The sequence below is a fragment of the Apodemus sylvaticus genome, chromosome 11, assembly GCF_947179515.1.
Source record: "Apodemus sylvaticus chromosome 11, mApoSyl1.1, whole genome shotgun sequence".
NCBI classification, from domain to species: Eukaryota; Metazoa; Chordata; class Mammalia; order Rodentia; family Muridae; genus Apodemus; species Apodemus sylvaticus.
Window position 1 is genome coordinate 44,670,148 of NC_067482.1, and position 21,351 is coordinate 44,691,498.

Consider the following 21,351-nt stretch of genomic DNA (forward strand, 5'->3'; position numbering starts at 1 on the left):
TTTGTGACAGGCTTTCTCTGTATAGCCCTGGCTGTCCTGGAACTCACTCTGTAGACCAGACTGGCCTCAAACTCAGAAATCCTGCCTGCCTCTGCCTCCTAGAGTGCTGGGATTACAGGCATGCACCACCATTGCCCGGCTGCAACAGAAGTTTAATGTCAACAAAATGATTAGAGTTGGCTTGGCAGTAATGAAAACTTATTTAGCATGTCTTAACTGTGTACTGAAGTGCTTTGTAATGAAGTCTTTCAACTTGGTGGTACCTAGTGCACAATCCATGATGCAGTTCAAGACTAAATACTATTATCACTTGACCTGGGGAAAATATTTATCTATTTGTTGTAAATGAAGTGATGTGATCTAAGCTTAAGTAATATCTTTTTCTTATCAAATTGAAAAGAAAACATAGGGAATTTTTGTTTATTCACTGGCAAATAAAATGAATTCTGTCCTTATTCTCCATAGGAGTTGGTCCCATCTTTGTAGGACTGTGAAATAGTTTATTATATCTGCCCTGTTAATTCTGATTCATCCACATTCATGAAACATGATAAAGTCCTTTAAAAATACACATATACCAATATTCTAATCTCTGTGACCTTTCCTATATCTGGTTCTTTGTTTTAAATTGTTTCACTGACATTCATAAAATCTGTAGAATTAATGTAGAGTCTAAATTATGGGTATAAATGTATATGATGTACAAACTAGATTGAACGTGATGGTTGGCTTTTGCTTTGGTTTGTTAATTCTCCACAGTGACTTAGGGAATAAAGATTGTGATGAAACTGGCTTTCCTTAGCACTGTCAGTAGTTTGATGGGTAAGTAAGGCGACTCGCTCGGTTGGAGGTAGAGCTTGGTTAGGAGCCACAGTGACTGGAACCTTTTCTCTCAGTTGAGTCAGCAAGCACAAAGTAGCTGCCTTTGTTTGACACTAAGTTACCTACTACCAATCTCACACTCAAAAGCAATCAGAATTTTATGTGTAATAATGGTTACAGGAAATGTTTATTTCTTTTTGTTTATTTATAGTAAATCTGATATGTCTCGCTTGCGATTAGCTGCTGGTAGTGCCATAATGAAGCTTGCTCAGGAGCCTTGCTACCATGAGATTATTACCCCAGAGCAGTTCCAGCTCTGCGCACTGGTTATTAATGTAAGTGGAAAACTTACTTCAACTGGTTTTTTTCAGTTTGATTGTATTTTCTTTGAATACAGATGCATTTGATACATAAATATACACACAAGAGATTACTGTTTCCTATCCTCCAATATAATTTTTTTTACCAAAGAAAGTGCATGTGTATTTGTATGTGTTTAAGCAAACGTTTATGCATCTTTGTATTTGTGCCAATCTTTGTTTATTCATCTTTGTTTTTGTGCCGATGCAGGACGAGTGCTACCAAGTAAGGCAGATATTTGCCCAAAAGCTTCATAAGGCCCTTGTGAAGTTGCTTCTCCCGTTGGAGTATATGGCGATCTTTGCTTTGTGTGCCAAAGACCCTGTGAAGGAAAGAAGAGCACACGCTCGGCAGTGTTTACTGAAGAACATCAGCATACGCAGGGAGTACATTAAACAGAACCCTATGGCTACTGGTGAGGACTTGATAACTCACAGTGTATGTCAGAGAGAGGGGCATTTGGATTTATACTGTAGTTTATACTAAACTGGTTAACTCTGTAAGATATTAGAGTTGTAGTATATGTAGAAACTGAAACCTTGTATTAGAAGTTGTAGTATATGTAGAAACTGAAATCTTGTATTAGAGTCATTTATTTAGCTTAAATGTTTTGGGTAATTGTGTTTCCTTATGTGTGCATTGGTGTGCTTTAATATATGTACATTACTCAGATGTTGGAGTATCCACCCCTAGCTTTTCCATCAGCTGCTGTGTAATAGCACAAGTATTAATAGCTAAGGCAAATAGAAGCAAATGGTTCAACTCAAACAAGGACAGCATTTATAGAGGCTATTCTTGTTAACTCTGATGTTTTCATTTAGAGAAATTATTGTCATTGCTGCCTGAATATGTGGTTCCATACATGATTCACCTGCTAGCCCACGATCCTGATTTTACAAGATCACAAGATGTTGATCAACTTCGTGATATAAAAGAGTAAGTCATGTGTTTCAGGAATTCTACAAATTGTGTTCAGTCTTAATTTTTTTTAATTTTTATTCTCATTATAATTTTTCTTAGGATTCTGAATTTTTTAATTTACTCTTAAGTTTTTAAAATTTTTTTCAGAACCATTCCCATTTGACCATCTTGTTCTTAGCTCTCTGTTTACTATTTATACTTATCTAAGTATTGAAATAGATTAATAAGATATTTTGTGTTTTATATTTTTTGCTTTTCATATTACAATGGACTTTAGTTTGGTAAAAGTCCGTGATGAAAATTTCTCTTCACGGATTAGGGATCTTATTTGTTCATTTACATAACTTTTTTTAAAAAATAAAACCACACCTTTTCTAAATAGTAATCTTTACTACACGGACATGGCTCAGGCGGTGCTTTAGCTTCGTGTGCATGGGGCTCTGGGGTGGAGCCCAGGCCCACTGAAGCCAAGGTCACTAGCCAGCATGTACCTATGGTCCTGCCACTGAAAGTAGAAGCAGAAGGGTCAGATTCTCGCCAGGCTAGACTACTTACCATCTCATAAATACAATGGGTTAAAATTAAAAAAGTAATCGTTGTTTGCACATTAAAAAAAAATTTGAAGGGGGTAAAGGGAGTGGGGCATGATGTAATTATAGTCTCAAATGTGTTCATTATCAAAATATTTTCTTATCTCTAGGTATGTTTCATATGTACTGTAGGAAGAATGGATTTAAGGAGGCTTAGAATTGTGTCTAAAGAGTTTAAGAAACTTTGTAGCAATGTGTACTTTTCCCATTGTTCTGCGGGCTTTCATGGAAAAATGTGTGTATTTCTTAGTGCCTATGAAGGTTGGAAGAGGGTGTTGAATTCCCTGGAACTAGAATTGGTGATATTTGGCAGCTCTGATGTGGGACCTGGGACTGGAACAAGGGTCTTCAGGAAGAACAACCATTTCCCCTAAACATTGAGCCATCTCTCTGAACTGCCATCGCTATAATTTCTTTTGCATTTGTAAATTAATATCATTTGCTTGTATTAAAACTATTATAATTTTATATGTCAATAAGCAAATCTTATGCCAAAATTGAACTCGACATTGATCTGTCTCTTACAGCTTTGGTCACTTAAATACTGTCAAACTTTTAACAGAAAAGATGTTCTATATTACCTTTAAGCATTGGCCTGTTAGTTCATCATTCTGTTGCAATGTCACCATAGTAATAATACCTCTATTTGTAAAATGTATGAAATTAAGCCTACAGTAAAAAAAAAAGTTTTGGCTCCTTGTAGCTGGTAATATAGACCATTAATCCCAGTGCTTTGTGAGCTTGAAACAACGCATGTCTAGTTTCTTAAAATAGTATATTTCAGGGAACTCAGTGAAAAGATTTGGAAAGAAAAATGTGCTTTGAGGAATACAATAAATAGCAGTTCGATTTTGTACAAGATGTGTGCTTGCTGAGCATGGCTCAACACCTGTAATTCTAGTTCTTAGGAGGCTGAGGCAGTAGACTGTGTTTCTCTGTACCAGGCTAGCCTTGAACTCAGAGATCTGCCTGCCTTTGCCTCTCAAATGCTAGGACTAAAGTGTGCACCACCAATACCTGGCTATATCCAAATTTTGGGGTTTTGTTTGTTTGTTTGTTTTTTAAAGATTGATTTATTTCATGTATATGAGTACAGCTCTGCCCTTTCCAAACACACCAGAAATGGGCATTAGTCCTCATTACAGTTGGTTGTGAGCCACCATGTGGTTGCTGGGAATTGAACTCAGGACCTCTGGAAGAACAGTTAGTGCTCTTAATTGCTGAGCCATCTCTCCAGCCCATATTTAAAATCTAAAACCTTCTTAAAAAAAAAAAAACAAACAACAAAAAAAAAACAACCACAACAAAACTAGCTTATTTTAGCCTAGCCTTGGCTCAAATCAGCTGTGTAATGAGGATGACCTTAAATCTGCACCTTTCCTGTGTGTACCATCACGCCTGGTTTGTGTATTGCCAGAGAAGAAACTTATGTCTTCATGCCAGTTTGTGTTACAGGAGACCATATCTTTTTTTTTCTTTAAATCCAGTTGAATTGATATCATTAATGAAATGATATATTGATTTTTTGCTATTATTTTATGCTGACAGCCAAACTTTTCATTAAAGATTTAATCCATTGAGCAAAAAAAATCATCTTTATTTATCCTCTTTAATGTGTTTTCTACAAAGGTGCCTGTGGTTTATGCTTGAAGTCTTAATGACAAAGAATGAAAACAACAGCCATGCTTTTATGAAAAAGATGGCAGAAAATATCAAGCTCACCAGGGATGCCCAGTCTCCAGACGAATCCAAGACAAACGAAGTACGTCAATGGGTGTGTTAGGGAATACACCAACCAACCCTTTTTTCTTCACAATTATATAATAGTTCAAATTAGAGTGATTTTTAAAAATATATTTCTGTAACTTAAATTTTTTCAGATATTTTTTCTTTTTTCTCTTGGTGTATATGAGTGGTTTGCATGTGTGAATGTGTACCAAGTGTGTTTCTTGTGCCCATGGAGGTCAGAAGAAGGAACAGATACCCTAGAAATGGAAGTATGGATGGTTGTGAGTTATCATGTAGGTGTTGGTAACCAAACTCACAATATCTACTGCAGCAACAAGTGCTGTTAAGCCTTATCTCCATTTCTGATTTTGAATCTTTCTAATGTCTATACCCACAAAATTTGTTTTTCTGGAAACCCTTAACATTCTAGAAAGGCTTTAACACTTAAAGACAGCAAGATACATACTGATAAAACATTGCACTTTCTGGTAGAAACTTCCTTCTAGGGAGAGAAAATGGATACTTTTGGATTACCTTTACTGGTAATCTAAAGAATATTGAGCAGAAATGGACTGTTAAGAAACAAGTATTCACTTGTGTTTTACAACTTGAATTTATACATGTGATGGAATTGGTACTTTGATTGTTATGTAATTTTTCTTTCTTACTCTTTAGAAACTTTATACAGTTTGTGATGTGGCTCTGTGTGTTATAAATAGTAAAAGTGCTTTGTGCAATGCAGACTCACCAAAGGACCCCGTCCTACCAATGAAATTCTTTACACAACCCGAAAAGGTAATTTTCCTCACATAATTACTCTGTCATAGTAAAAGTGACTCATATATCAATTAATATGGGTGATGAATGTCAGATAGTTTTAAGGTCAGAGTAAAAAAAAAAATCCTCTAAATTTATTGAGGAATGGAAGACAGGCAAACTTTCTGTTGTTCTGATGTTCATTCTGCATGTAAGAAGAAGCTTTTAGACTTTTAAATTTATCCTTTTTTCACTATAATGAATACTACTTGTGTTTTTGGGATTTGGTTTTTTCGAGACAGGGTTTCTCTGTGTAGCCCTGGCTGTCCTGGAACTCACTCTGTAGACCAGGCTGGCCTCGAACTCAGAAATCCGCCTGCCTCTGCCTCGCAGAGTGCTGGGATTACAGGCATGTGCCACCACCGCCCAGCTTTGTGTTAGTTTTTATTGTGTCTATGTGTGGCCTTGTATATGCTTGGCAAGAAGCTGGTCCAAGCTGGCGAGAGAGCCTGTGTGTAGACTCGACTGTCTCCAGGCAAGGCGAGCTGCTCACTGGGATGACAGCACTCGGAAGGCTGAGGCAGGAGCATCCAGGCCAGAGCATGGATGGGTGGATAGATGGAGGGGAAGAAATGATATTAAAATATTTATAGTTCTCACTTGAATCTATTAAATAAATGTTAGTTAATGAACGATTTGAATCAGCCCTCTCCTTCCCCCGAGTGGGTTTCAGGAATCGGACTCAAGATTGAAGGTCTCTTGACCACCAACCCCACCCACTAATCCATCTTGTCTGCCCCTCGGATTCTGTTATATGCCGCTTTCTTACCTTTTTTTAACATATTGCTTTTAATCTAGTAATGTCACTATACACTATAGCACCAGACACAATTATGGTTACAAATATTTTCTTTTTTTAAAAAAGTATTGATTATTGAGTTGTTTAATGAATAAAAGTTCCTAGGATAAGCCTGGCATGGTGTGGCAGAAAGATCTGAAATCCCACAGCTGGTCTACAGGGGATTGCCTGAAAAATAAAAATTTAAGGTGTTAATAAATAAGTATTGTCTATTTTATCAGCTGAAATGTAGATTTTATAATATATTAGAGGGGGTTAATCATACTTTTAAGAGATTTTTCTCAGGCACAATAAACACATAGTGCATTTAACACAGATGCAGGCAAAATACTCATACACATAAAAATAAAATAGGTGTTGCTGGTGCGGAGGCCTAGTCCTTTACTCCCATCAAGTTGAAGGCACAACAATGAGTTTGAGGCCTGCCTGATCTACATAGTCAGGACTATATAAAGAAACCATGTCTCAAAATGAATAAAGGATTAAAATGTTGAAAGGTCTCGGGAAAGTGCTTGCCAAGGCTGTGCAGTTCTCCTGGACGGTAGTGCCACCATGGGTTGGAAAGGACCCCTCTCGCCTCTGTTCAGTCTCTGTTGTGAGCAGAGGGCACTGCCGCTCAGGCAGAGCCTGGAGACACTGACATGATAACACCGCTCCCTTCTCTTGGCTTTGTTCTTTCTTTTTTCTTTTTTAATAGGACTTCTGTAACGACAAAAGCTATATTTCAGAAGAGACCAGAGTTCTTCTGTTAACAGGAAAGGTACTGTATTGTACTTTTTGCTTGGAGTTTTTGTTTAATGTGTATTTTTTCTGCGATATGTCCCCAGATTTGTGGGCATGCATTTTGCATTCCTATAGTATTAGTATTCTCAGATAATCTTTGCAATTAACCACTGTTCAGAATCAATCCCACTTAGTCTTAAAAGCAGTGAGAATATCAAATTTATTTAAAATTCATAGGGCATATTTTATAAGTAGAAGTAGATAAGAAAGACAAATAAGCCAGGCATTGGTGGCTTATGAGTTTAATCCGAGCACTCGGGAGGTAGATTTATCTCCGTCAGTTTGATGCCATCCTGATCTACAGAGTCAGTTCTAGAATAGCCAGGGCTATGTAGTCTTGGGGATGGGGGGTAGGAAAGGCTAAAATGATAGGAAGATCATATTTCATAAAAGTAAAGTGATGTAAAAGTATATATTCTATAGTCTACTTCTAAGTTAAGTGTATCATTAATTTTTATGTGTATTTTGGAGGTATATGCTTTGTTTCAATTAAGAAATAGATTTGAAAAAAGAAAGATAGATAGCAAATATTTCTTCATTATTAAGAGAAGGTAATGGATTTGCTTTTATTCAAAGAGCCAAGCATACTTTTTTCAGAATTATCATTTCTGATAACACTCAAACAGAACTACGCAACACTAAAGCACATAGCTTAACTCTCTAATTTTTTTTCATATTCCTTTCTCATAGGTGTGAAATAACAAGAGTGTGGTTTTTCTTTTCTTCCTTTTTCCTTTCCTTTCCCTTTTTTTTTTTTTCCCAGCCAAAGCCTACTGGAGTACTAGGTACAGTAAACAAGCCTTTATCAGCAACGGGAAGGAAGCCTTACGTTAGAAGCGCCGGCACAGAGACTGGAAGCAATATAAATGCCAATTCAGAGCTGAGTCCTTCATCTGGAAGTCGTTCAAGGCAATTTATTTTTCTCTGACTACATCTTGTTTTCTTACTCACTGCTTAGCTTAACAGTTTACCATTTAATGCCTTAATTTCAAGGCATTGTATCATTGAGTGGACTTGTGTAAAAGTATGGTACTATTCATGCGTTTAGGATTATCTATCTATCTGTCTGTCTATCTATCTATCTATCTATCTATCTGGTTTTTTCGAGACAGGGTTTGTCTGTGTATTCCCGGCTATCCTAGAACTCCCTCTGTAGACCAGGCTGGCCTCGAACTCAGAAATCCACCTGCCTCTATCTCCCAAGAGCTGGGATTAAAGGTGTGCGCCGCCGCCGCCGCCGCCGCCGCCGCCGCCGCCGCCGCCGCCGCCGCCGCCCAGGATTTTTTAATGAGACTCAAGTATAGTGTATGTTTTCTGAGACAGGGTCTCACCATATAACCCTGTCTAGCCTGAAACTTGATATTTAGGCTTTGTTAGCCTCAGGTTCATCTGCCTCTGCATTTGCTTCCCAGGTTCTGGGATTATAGGTATATATCCTATGCCTTGCTTCAATGAGCCAGTGCCTTGTAATGTATTCAGGCTTTGTGCTTATAGCAGGCCTCTGGCTTCAGCCTCTAGAATACTGGAATTACAACCCTAAATACTACATTACAGCACACCCCCAAAATAAATTCTAGAGCACCAATGAGGTCTCCCAGGCAAGTGGATATGTAGTAATATAACCAATCAATAAATAAAACTGCTTATTTCATTTCTGAAAAGAAAAGGCCTTGGTTTTGTTTTTGTTTATTTATTTTTCTGTTTTTTTAGTAGGGAACAGAGTTCAGAGGCATCAGAAACTGGAGTTAGTGAAAATGAGGAGAATCCTGTGAGAATAATTTCTGTCACACCTGTAAAGAATATTGATACGGTAAAGAATAAGGTAAATGTTATTCAATTATTTAGATTTCTGAGGTCTGCACAGGCAGGGCTGGAGATCCGGCGCAGCAGTTACGCACTAGCTGGTCTGTCACAGGACTCCTCTGCTACGTGGCAGGGGTTGTGTTCATTACTCCTTTCTCCACTTCCACATTGTGGAGGCAAAGTCTCCTTTTATTTGTGCTGCCCAGCTTACTCCGGGCTGGCAGGACCTGCGCTCTAGCCTGTCTCTGCGTCCAGGGTTACAGATGCCCGCCATGCGGTAAGACTTCTCCAGCTTATGTTCTGGACACGGGACTCATTCTGAGCAGTGCTGAGTCATGGCCTTAGTCTTCCTATGGGCACAGCGGGCTTCTGACCTGTGATCCTCCTGCCACACCACCCAGTTAACTGGGATTACGGACGCGTTCTACCATGCCGTTCAAACTGCAGCACCCAATACACTCACTCGCTTTCCATCGTCTGTAAGCCCATCCATCCATTCATTGTATGTTACTTAGGATGTATGTACGAATGATTTGGAGTTTTGGGGAGAAAAATTTGGATCCCTGGAGCTTTGAATTTACGGTTGTGAGTTTCCATGTTGGTGCCAGGAATGGACTTAAGTCCTCTGCAGAAGCATTAATCCCACTTCCTTGTTTCCTTTTGTTAAAAATTTAATCTTGTTTGTGGGTATGATTGTTTTGCTGCATATGTCAATGTACCACATGTGTGACAAGTGCCCACAGTGATCAGAAAAGGGTATCAGATCCTCTGGACTTGGAATTTCACATGGTTTGCAGGAGTAACAAGTGCTCTTAAGCCCTATCTCTTCCAGCCCCTCTCTCATTTCCTTACCAATGTTTTAACAGGAAAGAAAGCAGTGAAGCTAAAGAGTAGCAGATGAATCAGATATTGTGTTAGTATGTGCTCTGCCGCTCGCTGACTTGATTTCGATTGCCTGACTTTATTAACTTTCCATTATTTTGTTTAATGAGAAGTAGCTCATCTCCTACTACAGATAGGAATGGCTTGAAAGAGAATATTTCTAGATAAAAGTCAGGACTGTCTCACTGCCATAATTCTTGCAATACAGAAACAAATAGATCTGCTAACTGTGGCAAACCTATAGAGAATTAAGTAGGCTGGGCATAAAACATGAAGGTACATACACTGCGGCAGACTGAGTCACACGCATACAGTAGGGCCGCCATAGTACAGTCATGGGGCCTTGTGATTTCATTACCCTCTACTTTAAGTGAATTTTTTATACATCGTGCTCCCTCCCTCTATCCCTTCCTGTGTGTGGGGGAGGGGCTAGTTGTGATGAGTTGTTATGTTATTATTTGTTTTGGTGAAGGATTTTTTTGAGACAGTCTGAATTCATAGTCCCAGCGGACCAGGTACTCACTATTCAAACTCCTTGAGGTCGTGGCCATTTTCATGCCTCAGTCTCTCAAATGCTGAGATTATGGGTACATGCTTACATGCTACACATCCAACTTAGCTGTGCATATTTACAACTCATCGTATTTGCTCTTGTTATCTGCTCTGTGCGGCACATAGTAACATAAAGGTGAGGCAGGCTGTATCGAAAGAACGCGATCACATGGGCTCAGGTGAGGGCATTGTCAGAACGGCCTCCCTCCACATTTCCCTTTTTACTGACTTGCTTTCCTCACACACGCTTGTGCACCTAATTTGCATAAGTGAATGTGGCCTTATGGGGCTATTTGCTTTATAGCCTAGATTGACTTGAAACATGAAATCTTTGTGTCTCAGCCTCCCAAGTGTTGAGATTCCACACAGGTAACCATATTGATTGGTTTTGGGCTTAGCTCAGCAGTAGAGGACCTACCCAGGTATAGGACTCGAAGTCCCCAGTTAATAGAAACTTTGGCTGTGTGACTGACATATTTTGTTTTCCCCAGGAATCTCTCTGTTTCTTCAAATTACTTATGTCACCCATTCTAGAAATGTTTTTCTGGGAAAAATGAAGTTTTGAAAAGCTGTGTATTTTTTTGCAGAGTGACCATTCTCTTCTATTTGTTGTTTTGTTTTGTTGGTTGTTGATTTTTGCTTTGTTGTCTCAGTTTGTAATCTGAGTTTATCTGCTACTTGCTTTCTAATTGATGCTGTCTTCAGATTTATAGACATTCCCTGGCACATCCTTTGACATGCTAGGATTATATAGTGTGTGTCAAGTCAAGCTTCTCTTCTCTTTTAATTAAATAGAATTAGAACAACTAAAATTATTTGTTCCTAAAGTTACTGTGGGAAGGCCAACTTCATGCTGTCTGTTAGTGCTTTGTCTGAAGCCCATTACATCTGTTCTGATGAAATAGGATTTTGTTACTTGTAAAATTATACATGGGCTAATGTTAAATTTTAAAATGTAACAATACTGGGTTAAATATGGATTTCACATCTTTAAAAGCCTCAGTAATGGAGCAGAAGCTAATAATAAGGGTTATCTACAGGCAATATAATAAAGCCATGTTGCGTTATGAAAATACCCCTTTCATTAAAAGTGATACATTTAGAGAATGTCCTTAGTAAACAAGGAACTAAGGAGTATAATGGGAAAATCAAGTAGATTGTCTTTCTAAGGTTTACTGGAGTGTGTGTGTGTAGAATCAGAGATGTTGTCTTTCATGGAGTGGAGTGTTTTGTTTGCAACCTTTTCAGTCCAGTCCGTGCTGCTCACCTGTATGCTCTCATCTTGTCTGCGTGATCTTGTGCCTGTGCAGTGAACTCACAGTGTCAGTGAATTCACACACAACTAAGGTAGGCTGCAGGTACAATTCGCATCCTCTGGTAGTTGTTGTCATGGCTCTACTCACAGCGTTGATTAACACCTTAGCTTGATCTGACTTGAGTCCCAGGTCCCTGTGGTCAGGAGGAGAACCAACTACTGCAAGTGCTTCTCTGACCTCCACACAAGTGCAGTGGAATGCAGTGCGCACACAGGATAGAGAGACAAAATGTAGTGAGATGTTTAAAGAACTTTCTAAGAGCTAGAAGGGTAAAGAGCATTTGTTGCACAACAAAAACTTAGCTAGTATCCACAGGTTTCATGTGTACCTGTAAAACCCCAGCAGAGGGGAAGATGGTAGAATCACGGGGATTTGCTACCTACCAGTGTTCAGGTTCAGGAGAGACTTGGAATATGGCTGAGAATTGGGGAAGACACCACAGTGACCTTTGGCTCCACACACATGAATTAAATCACATACAAACATGCAAAATTAAGAGTATCAGTTTACATTTTTAATTCATAATCTTTTTTACTATAATATTTGAGGGATTTATGGTTACAAATTTGTTTTTGTGCTCTTTTAGGAAATTAATTCTGATCAATCTACCCAAGGCAACATCAGCAGTGACCGAGGAAAGAAAAGAATTGTAACAGCAGCTGGTGCTGAGAATATCCAACAAAAACCAGATGAGAAAGTAGATGAGACAGGACCCCCTGCCCCTTCCAAACCCCGGAGAGGACGTCGCCCCAAATCTGAGTCTCAGGGCAATGCAACCAAAAACGATGATCTAAATAAACCAGTTAGCAAGGGAAGGAAGAGAGCTGCAGGCAGCCAGGAAAGTCTGGAGGCGGGGAATGCCAAAGCGCCCAAGCTACAAGATGGAGCCAAAAAGGCAGTTCCAGCAGAGAGACAAATTGATTTACAAAGGTAATGTACGCTACGCATCCTCATCTTGTCGGGGATGGAGGAGGTTGGCAATAGTAAAACATTGAAAGGAGGATGGGGTCTTGCTCTGAAGGAGCATGCTTCCCCGGTACCACTTCATAGGAACGTGAAAGCTTTGCCATTATGCGCATCGTTAGAGTAAATGTGTAAAGACTAAGTGTGGTGCATACCTCGAATCCCAGCCTTTGCAGGCAGAAGGGGGTCATGAGTTTAAAGCCACCCTGGGCTGAGTAGCTAAGACCTTGTCTTTAAAAAATAAACCAGTATTGAAAGGACAAAATTCAGGGTTTCTGTTGTTGATGTTGATGATGATTTCTTTTAATTGGATGTTTGGTTGGATTTTTTTCTTTGTTTGCTTTTGGATCTGTGGTTGTTGCTGCTCTTGTCTGGGGGGTTTTTGATACATAGTCTTACTCTAAACTATGCTGTCCTGGAGATCACCTTTTAGTCAAAACTGACCTTTAACTCTCGGCGGTCTTTTGGGTATGGTCACGAGTGCTGGGCTTATAGACATGGGGGGAGGGGGACACCATACTTTGAGAGCCTGGTTTCCTGTTAGGCACAGCATCCTTAGCTTTGTTCCTGGCACCTTCCTAACTGTGACAAGGTCACCCGGGCCTGGTTTGAGGCCAGTCTCTGCTACATACATAAGCCTTGAAAAACAAGAGACAGAGACAGAGAGTCATGGTAGAGAGAAAAAGAAGGTAATTTCCTATGATGTTTCTAATGGGTCTGTATTCTGGATCACATTTTCCCCCTAGAGCTGGTGTATAATCTGCCATAGCCAGCGTTCTTTTTAGCACTTCATAGTTTTGTTTTGGTTTTTAAAATATTTATTTATTTATTTATTATATGTAAGTACACTGTAGCTGTCTCCAGACACACCAGAAGAGGGCATCAGATTTCATTATGGATGGTTATAAGCCATCATGTGGTTGCTGGGATTTGAACTCATGACCTTCGGAAGAGCAGTCAGTGCTCTTAACCGCTGAGCCATCTCTCTAGCCCCCCCCCCCATAGTTTTGGTTTTGTGATCAGGATTGTGTAACCTGTTAAAATGCCAGTAGAATTCTTCTGTGAGAGAAGCCTGGTGCTGAGTTCCGTGTATGTATTAGTGCATTGAAATGGCACAGTTGTCCATAGGCAGGTGCTCTCGAGACTTCTCTCAGGCTGAGAGGGCCAGAGTAGCCTTCCATCCTTTGCTTACAAGTGAAGACGCAGGATGGAACACAGTGTGGCTCCAGGGTGGTAATCTAAGTTACTGTCCTTTGAAGGTTTAGTAACTGTTAAGAAAAAATATCAAGAATTTAACATAATCATATATTAAACTAGACTCTCAGCACGTTGCCAGTTTCCTTCTGAGCATACACAACCCCATTTAAGGTTCAGTGAACAGAACCAAAGGAAAGCAGGGACGTGGCAAACTAGAGTAGCTAAGAAACGAGCAGTGGTAAGACCGACTAGTCACCTGTACAGTGGGGCTGTCAGCCTGCGGGCCGGGTGGTGGCCCCTGCCCTAAAATAGTGGCACTACAACTCATAACAATAGCAAAATTACGGTTAGGAAATAGTAACAAAATCATTTTATGGGGGGGGGGTCACAAGGAAGAAGGAACTGTATTAAAGGGTTGCAGCATTAGGAAAGTTGAAAACCACTGGTATAAAGGGTACCTTCCTGATGTAAATAAATATGCATAATATATATTAATAATAATACTAATGATAAGAAAAGTTTTTGTAAGTGTATTAGTCCAGCCTTACCATAGGAATAAGGAAGTGAGGCCATTAGTTCAACCCACCTTAGTAGGCTGCCCACAGTGGTAACTACAGATAGTTGCTTTGAAAAACCTTTTCCCCTGTCTGTATTTGGTGCTCTGTTACTTCTCCCTGTGCTGTTTCCCACGCCCTTGATTTTACTTAGCTTACTGAAACAGGTCTCCCTTTGTAGCACTGGCTAACTTGGAAATCCCTGTGTAGACAAGCTAGCTTCTAGTTCATAGCACTTTGCCTTTCTCTGCATCTCAAATGCTAGACTTTCAGACAGGACTAACCATGTCCAACTTTTTATTTAGGAGAAAACAAATATGCCCTCAAACTCATTGTGTGATCTAGAATGACTCTGAATCTCATCTTTCAAACCTCACTAAGTGCTGAGTGCATAAGCAGGTCATCTTACTCACCTGAAAGAGTTCTCTATTGATTGATTAATTGGTTGGCTGGTTGATTGATTGATTGATTGATTGATTGATTGATTATGTGTGCTGGGAATTGAACTCAGAACTTCTGGAAGAGCAGTCAGTGGTCTCTCTTAACTGCTGAGCCTTCTCTCCAGCCCTATTTTATTTTAAGACTCTCATTGCCTGGCCTGACCTTGACCTGGATGTATCTATATGCCATGCATGTAGGGGTGCCTACAACTGTCAGGGAAAAAAGTATCTAATCGGGCTGGAGAGAAGGGGCAGAAGAGCTCTGACTGCTCTCCTAGAGGTCCCGAGTTCAATTCCCAGCAGCCACATGATGGCTCACGACCATCTGTAATGAAATTCAACACTCTCTTCTGGTGTGTCCGAAGACAGCCACAGTATATTCATATACATAAAATAAATAAATCTTTTTTTTTTAAAGTATCTAATTCCTTGGAGCTGGAGTTTTTTAAGTTGGCATTTTTAAGCTGTATGCTGTGGGTGTGAGGTTAGGTCCTCTAGAAGAGCAGGAAGTACCCATAATCTTTGAGCCATCTCTTTAGCCATTCTGCATTTTTGAGTGCATGTGTGCTTGTCTCTGTGGGGCGTGTGTGTGCGTGCGTGCGTGCCTGTGTGTGTGTGTTCATGTGTTCATGTGTTCGCATGCACGTGTGTGCACATAGGTCAGAAGAGGGTTTTCCAACAGCACTCTGTAAATGAGTAAGTGTCCTGTCATTTTATTCTGCATTTAGAATAGTTTGTACTCTGAGCAGGCTCTTTCCAATCAGCACTGCTGTCTGGCAAGGCAACAGTATCTTAACAGCTGGATGTTTGTCTTGGCTCTAAGTTTAATTGCTTGAAGAACTATGTTTCTTTAGTTGAATTACTTTCTTTTACGTACTGGTACTAAAAAGGCAAGCTGTTCGGTAAGTTCTGCATTGAAAATAATGTGAGTTCTAGGTCAGCCTGAGCTACATCACAAAACCCTCTCTGAAAAATAAACAAAAACAAAGCCATTGGGTACTGGCTCATACCTTTATTCCTACACCTGAGATGCAGAGGTAGACAGAGCTCAGAGTTCAAGGCTGGCTCATACTCAAAACTTTTTTTAATTCAGAGAAAAGGTACTGGTGAATATGAGGCTAATGCCTCAGCCTATAAAGGCACTTCCTGCCAACTCTGACAACTGAGTTGTGACTCCAAATCCCACATAGTACGAGAACTGAATAATGTTTGAGGATGCGATTTAGGTGCTGGGAGTCAAGCCTGGGTCCTCTAGAAGAGTAATCAGTGCTCCTATTCACAGAGCTCCCACTAGCCGTTAGGATGCATTTTAAAATGTAAACCTTTGAGTGTAGTACTTACACTCAAGTCCAGATTCTTTCATTAAGGGAGAAGTTATTAATATCATTGGAGGAGCCTAGCACCAGCCTCACTGACAGATGATCACCTGCATTCACGGCGGTCTAGCTGATGCTCGGCATTGAGTTAAGGAGTCACAGCGCCACCCCTGTGGTCCTCCTGGATGGAGGAGTAGCAGAAGTTCAATAGTGGGCAAGGCAGTGGTGAACAGTCTTCATAGTCAGTATCTGCAGTGGTAAACAGTCTTCATAGTCAGTATCCGCAGTGGTGAACAGGCTTCATAGTCAGTATCTGCAGTGGTGAACAGTCTTCATAGTCAGTATCTGCAGTGGTGAACAGGCTTCATAGTCAGTATCTGCAGTGGTGACCAGTCTTCATAGTCAGTATCTGCAGTGGTGAACAGGCTTCATAGTCAGTATCTGCAGTGGTGAACAGTCTTCATAGTCAGTATCTGCAGTGGTGAATAGGCTTCATAGTATCCGCAGTGGTGAACAGTCTTCATAGTCAGTATCCGCAGTGGTGAACAGGCTTCATAGTCAGTATCCACAGTGGTGAACAGTCTTTATAGTCAGTATCTACAGTGGTGAACAGTCTTCATAGTCAGTATCCACAGTGGTGAACAGGCTTCATAGTCAGTATCCACAGTGGTGAACAGGCTTCATAGTCAGTATCCACAGTGGTGAACAGGCTTCATAGTCAGTATCCGCAGTGGTGAACAGTCTTCATAGTCAGTATCCGCAGTGGTGAACAGTCTTCATAGTCAGTAACCACAGTGGTGAACATTCTTCATAGTCAGTATCTGCAGTGGTGACCAGTCTTCATAGTCAGTATCTGCAGTGGTGAACAGGCTTCATAGTATCTACAGTGGTGAACAGTATCTGCAGGAGACTTGAACTTAAAGATAAAGAGAAGTTTTGTTTAGATCCATTTCTGCCTGGCATGCTTAATATAGGTCTTAGTTCAAGGATCTGGAATTTCTGTCTGTCTTAAACAGAAGGATTTACTGATTTGCTTTGCAATGAGAAGATGGCATAACCTCCTGTTAAGTAGTTGTTTATTGGAGTCAGTGATGCCAGATACAACCCCAGGTTGTCTTCAAACTTATGTCAGATAGGCTTGTTGTACCATGCCAGGCTTATTAGTTTGATATAAATAGACATTCAATAACAGATAATCTTATCAAAATAGCATGAACATTTTGGATTTAGGACACAGACTGGGTGGAGTCCCCAATGATTCATGTCATAAGTCACTGCAAAAGCGAGGGCCCAAGAGCCCAGGAAATTCAGGATAGTAAAGGGAGCTTACACGGGGCTCTTGAATAGCACGACATTAATCTCTAAGCTTCTGGGAATTCTTGTGGTGCCTTTTAGCATCCACTTTTGTAAAGTTAACAGGTTAGGACTCTATCTGATTTCCAAGGTGTAAGGAGGCATAGACTTTTAAATGGATTAAAAATATGAGGGAGTAATGGGCAGGAATGTGCAAAGCCCTGTGTTCATCACTTGGACTGCTTAACCATCTATATCAGCTACAATGAATGCAGTGGCTCAGCAGAGGAATCTGCTCCCCACAGGGAAAAAGAACAGGTCCCCATCAGGGCATAGTCATCATTAGGTCCCATGGGTCACTTACCAGATGGGTGGTCACTTCTTTCTCCCAGAGACACATTGTTCCCACCCCATGTGGTTAGAGATCTGATTGTGTGAGTCAGAAGCATTAACTCTGCCCACCTGGTAACAGACCCAACTGACTGCATGTTCTGCTGCTGGGTTTGAGGGGTTTTTCGTCCGTCCATCTGTCCTTCTGTCCGTCCTCCCTCCCTCCCTCCCTTTCTTGTGGGATAGATTGTTGTTTTATATAGCTTAATGGGTGATCCCCTGAAACTTAGTGAAGGGTGAGAAAAGGAACGCTTTATTTCACAAACTTAGATGGTTCTAACCTTGTGTTCTTCTGTTCCCAAGGTAAAAGGAGAAAATGAAGGCCAAACAGAAGCAGATTCCAGGTTCTGTAAAAACTTGGATTCCAATGTCCCCAAACAGAAAACGAAGCTCACTTCAAATACACACTTTCTGCCTTGAAAACTGAAAGAAGCTAGCCTTCCTTTTTACACAGCCACAGTCCTCTGGTGAAATAAATGTACAGCAGACTCTGGAGAGGCTAAGAGCATCTCTGTTCTCCCCTCCCCCAGACTTTTCCTGTGAAAAGTCAATAATTAAGCAAATTGCTTAACCCTTGGTTCCAGGTCCTGCATCTCTGGAACTTAAAGGCATAGTAACCATTTTTTCCATGCTGCAGATTTCATTTTAGAGAGGAACAGGGTGTCCTTACACTGACGCTGAGAACTGATCCATCCTAGAGCCAAGAACCCCCGCCACAGGAGAGCAGGTGTCTGCTGAACTGAGGCTTTACGAGAGAGAGAGAGAGCAGATGACATATTTCTTTGTTTTCCTTTTGGAAACTTATGTATTATTCTTTCTGCCTGTCTACTTTTCTGCAAAAAAACGAGATGTACAGATTTCTGTTCCCTGCTATGAAAAGTAATGTGGCAATTTTATAAATGTTGCTTTCTGATTTTTATCAGAATGAGAAAATAATTAAAATTATTATTGATCTGCAAGTAGTAAACACTTCATATTATGATTTCTCCCATTTTAGTTTAATATAATTTGCAATAAATGTACATACTGTTTCATAAGGCATATCACTTTAAAATGGTTTTTACTCCTATGATTATGATGGAATAGAATAATTGGGGTTTTCAGGGAGTAAAGGCTATCCAGATTTGGTTTTATAATTTTTGTCACCAGATTTTTATTATAAATGTAAGAAGAGGTTGGTTTTGTTTTTAGGGTTTGTTTTGGTTTGTTTTTTTAGAACTGTAAGTGGATGGACACTGGCAGCTCTGTGAGGAGCGGAGATACGCAGAGCTGCTCGCAGCACCTGCCACCGTGCTGCTGGGAAACAGCCATTTTAGTTTGGTCTGATAATTGGGGCTCAGTTTTTATTTTTAAGTTACAGATAACTGTTACAACAATGTTGAATTCCTTGGCATTCATTGTTCAGCATAGATAATGTGTACACTTTCTGTGCACATAATCCTATTTAATTTTTTGCATAAAATAAATGCTTTTAGATGTCTTATTTCCGGAAGTCTTATCTTTTTATCATACTTTAATTCCTGAGGAATTTTTCTGTGAAAGGGCTAATGTCCCAGAAGGACCGACTACAGCCAACTCTCCCTTCTCTGTCAAATACTGCTTGTGCCTCAGGTGCTCAGTGACTGTAGACCTAAGATCAATGAGGCATGTGCAAGAATGAGGAGATGTTTAAAATTAATTTCCTCTTGTCTTCTTCAGGTGTTTTACCTGTATCCACTGTTGCCACTTGGCTTGTACCCAAAATCCCAGTAGGATGTGCTGCGCTCTCTTAGCAGTATGACTTGGTCTTGATGGGATATGTAAAATCATTGAAGTATCAAAATTCTCCAGAATGAAATTCTCATAGATAATTGAGAGTTGGCTATAAATTGACTCTAGGTGAAAGGTGGGTTCTTTTAAGTATTTTTACATGTACATGTCTAGGTGTCAGAAGATGGCTAGAGAACAGTGAATACCAATGACAGAAACAAGGAAACTTATGCCTTTCTTGAAAGGGCATAAAAGCCCCGCTCTTCCTGTTGCCTCCAATCTGCTGACAGAGCATCTATGCATACAGTCAGTCAGGTCCCTCATTCAATCAGTGCTATATTCTATTTACAAGTTTGACTTAGGGCCACCAGTTTGTCACCACCAAGACTTCATTGCTGGAATCCAGTGAACTCTATGTTGAGCAGTTAGTCACAAAGTGTAAGGAAGGAGGTTCCTAGGTGTTGAGAGTACTCATCATAATAGAGCAGAACCATCCCGTCCGCTACAGCTCTTAGGAGTTTTGCATTGAAACAGTTGCTGTCAGGGTCTGTTCCTCATGGGCGCATGGTCTCTGCACTAAGAGGAAAGAGTAAACTGGTTGGGGATTGAGCAAAGAGACAGGGACTTGTTTACTGGAAATGTGCCAGGTTTTCTTTGAAAAAGAAAATGTAAAATCTGTTAGGAATATGGTATTTACATCTCAGAGAAATACAACACAAAAGTGCAGACTTATATTTGAGAATTAATGTTAACCCTTTGTGTCTAGTTTGAAGCTTCTTGTATTTGTCTAAAACTACAAGCCAGAATTTTGTATCTCCTTTGATAAAAAGTGTGTATAATGTAAAGTAGTTTTGCATATTCTTGTGCTGCACATGGGCTGGATTTTTAGAATTTTTTTAAAGACTTTAAGCCGAACCTTGTAATTTGTGTAAATGACAAGTGTAAAATCCTTCCATAAAATGCTTAAAAATATGCACTGTTTCAAATAAAACCAAGAAATGCAGCATTATGTAGAAGTGTGGAAACCTGAATATTCATGTCCCCACGTCCAAGGCTGGCTGAGACAGCGCCATTGTGTACGGTCTGTTTTCAGGCCTCTGATGTAGATCACAGTGACACACAGAAACACACAATACTAGGGGATCAATTGTGATGGACCTTTGGGAAAGTTTCGAATCTGTTCTTTAAATTAGGAACTTAAGTGATCTTTGTTTCCTACTGTTGTGTGATGTGTCAAAAATGGTGGACATCATACACTAGTTGCAGTCACATAATGGATGTATAAGAGACAGCTTTATATTTTACCATTAATAGGTTTGCCATTCTGTGTCTGAGGCTCCCCAAAGTTGACCTCTTGGTTGTCATGATTTCTATAACTTGGCTCAAATACAGGCTAAAGGCAGAAAATATTGGGGGGGAGGTCTGTATTTGTACTGTGTTTTTTTTTACACATTAGTCTCTAGCAGTTTTAATATAAACTGTAGACCAGCACTCTCAGGATGAAGTATAAGTCAGGCTTATGTGATCACTACTCTCATTCATATGGGACTAGAACATTTACATAGGGAGGATATCTCCAATAGGCCTCAACCAATATCCATGGTGAGGGACCAGTGTATTGACCAGACTTCTTTCTCTGTCTTTACTTCAAGTCTCTTACAGCTTTGACAACTGAACATGCTGGCTGCTCAGGTAATGGAGGGTGCCAAGCCTCTGTCACTCATCCCATTGTTTTTTTCCTGTATTTTTTTGTTGTTGTTGTTTTATTAAGATTTGTTTGAATTTATGAGTGTTTTGACTGCCTACACATGTATACTACATGTATGCCTGGTTCCCTTGGAGGTTAGGACAAGAGTGTTGAATACCCTGGAAGCACAGTTGATTGTGAACCCCCATGTGGGTCCCAGGAATTGACCCCAGGTCCTCTGCAAAAATAAGTATTCTTACTCTCTAAACTCTCCTATACCCCCATCCCATGTAGTTAAGAGGTTTTTTTTTTTTTTTTTAAGGAAGGGTCTCGTGCCAAAGTTGTCCTTGAAGGCACTGTGTAATTACAGATGAACTTGAACACCTAATC

The 21,351-nt window shown here is 40.0% G+C and overlaps 1 protein-coding gene across 2 annotated transcripts in view; it reads left to right on the plus strand.

Annotated features, from left to right (window-relative positions):
* Positions 1–20,283, plus strand: part of Pds5a (PDS5 cohesin associated factor A) — a 96,710-nt gene extending 76,427 nt beyond the window's left edge. The window contains exons 24-33 of one of the 2 annotated variants that reach the window (XM_052199725.1): positions 1,034–1,157; positions 1,393–1,597; positions 2,004–2,118; positions 4,323–4,455; positions 5,097–5,216; positions 6,734–6,796; positions 7,583–7,728; positions 8,530–8,641; positions 11,959–12,302; positions 17,829–20,283. In XM_052199725.1, the coding sequence (XP_052055685.1) occupies positions 1,034–1,157; positions 1,393–1,597; positions 2,004–2,118; positions 4,323–4,455; positions 5,097–5,216; positions 6,734–6,796; positions 7,583–7,728; positions 8,530–8,641; positions 11,959–12,302; positions 17,829–17,832 (1,366 nt within the window). In that variant the 3' untranslated portion in view covers positions 17,833–20,283. The remainder of the gene's footprint in view (positions 1–1,033; positions 1,158–1,392; positions 1,598–2,003; positions 2,119–4,322; positions 4,456–5,096; positions 5,217–6,733; positions 6,797–7,582; positions 7,729–8,529; positions 8,642–11,958; positions 12,303–17,828) is intronic. The other variant, XM_052199726.1, reaches the window with a different exon arrangement.
* Positions 20,284–21,351: the final 1,068 nt, after the last annotated feature.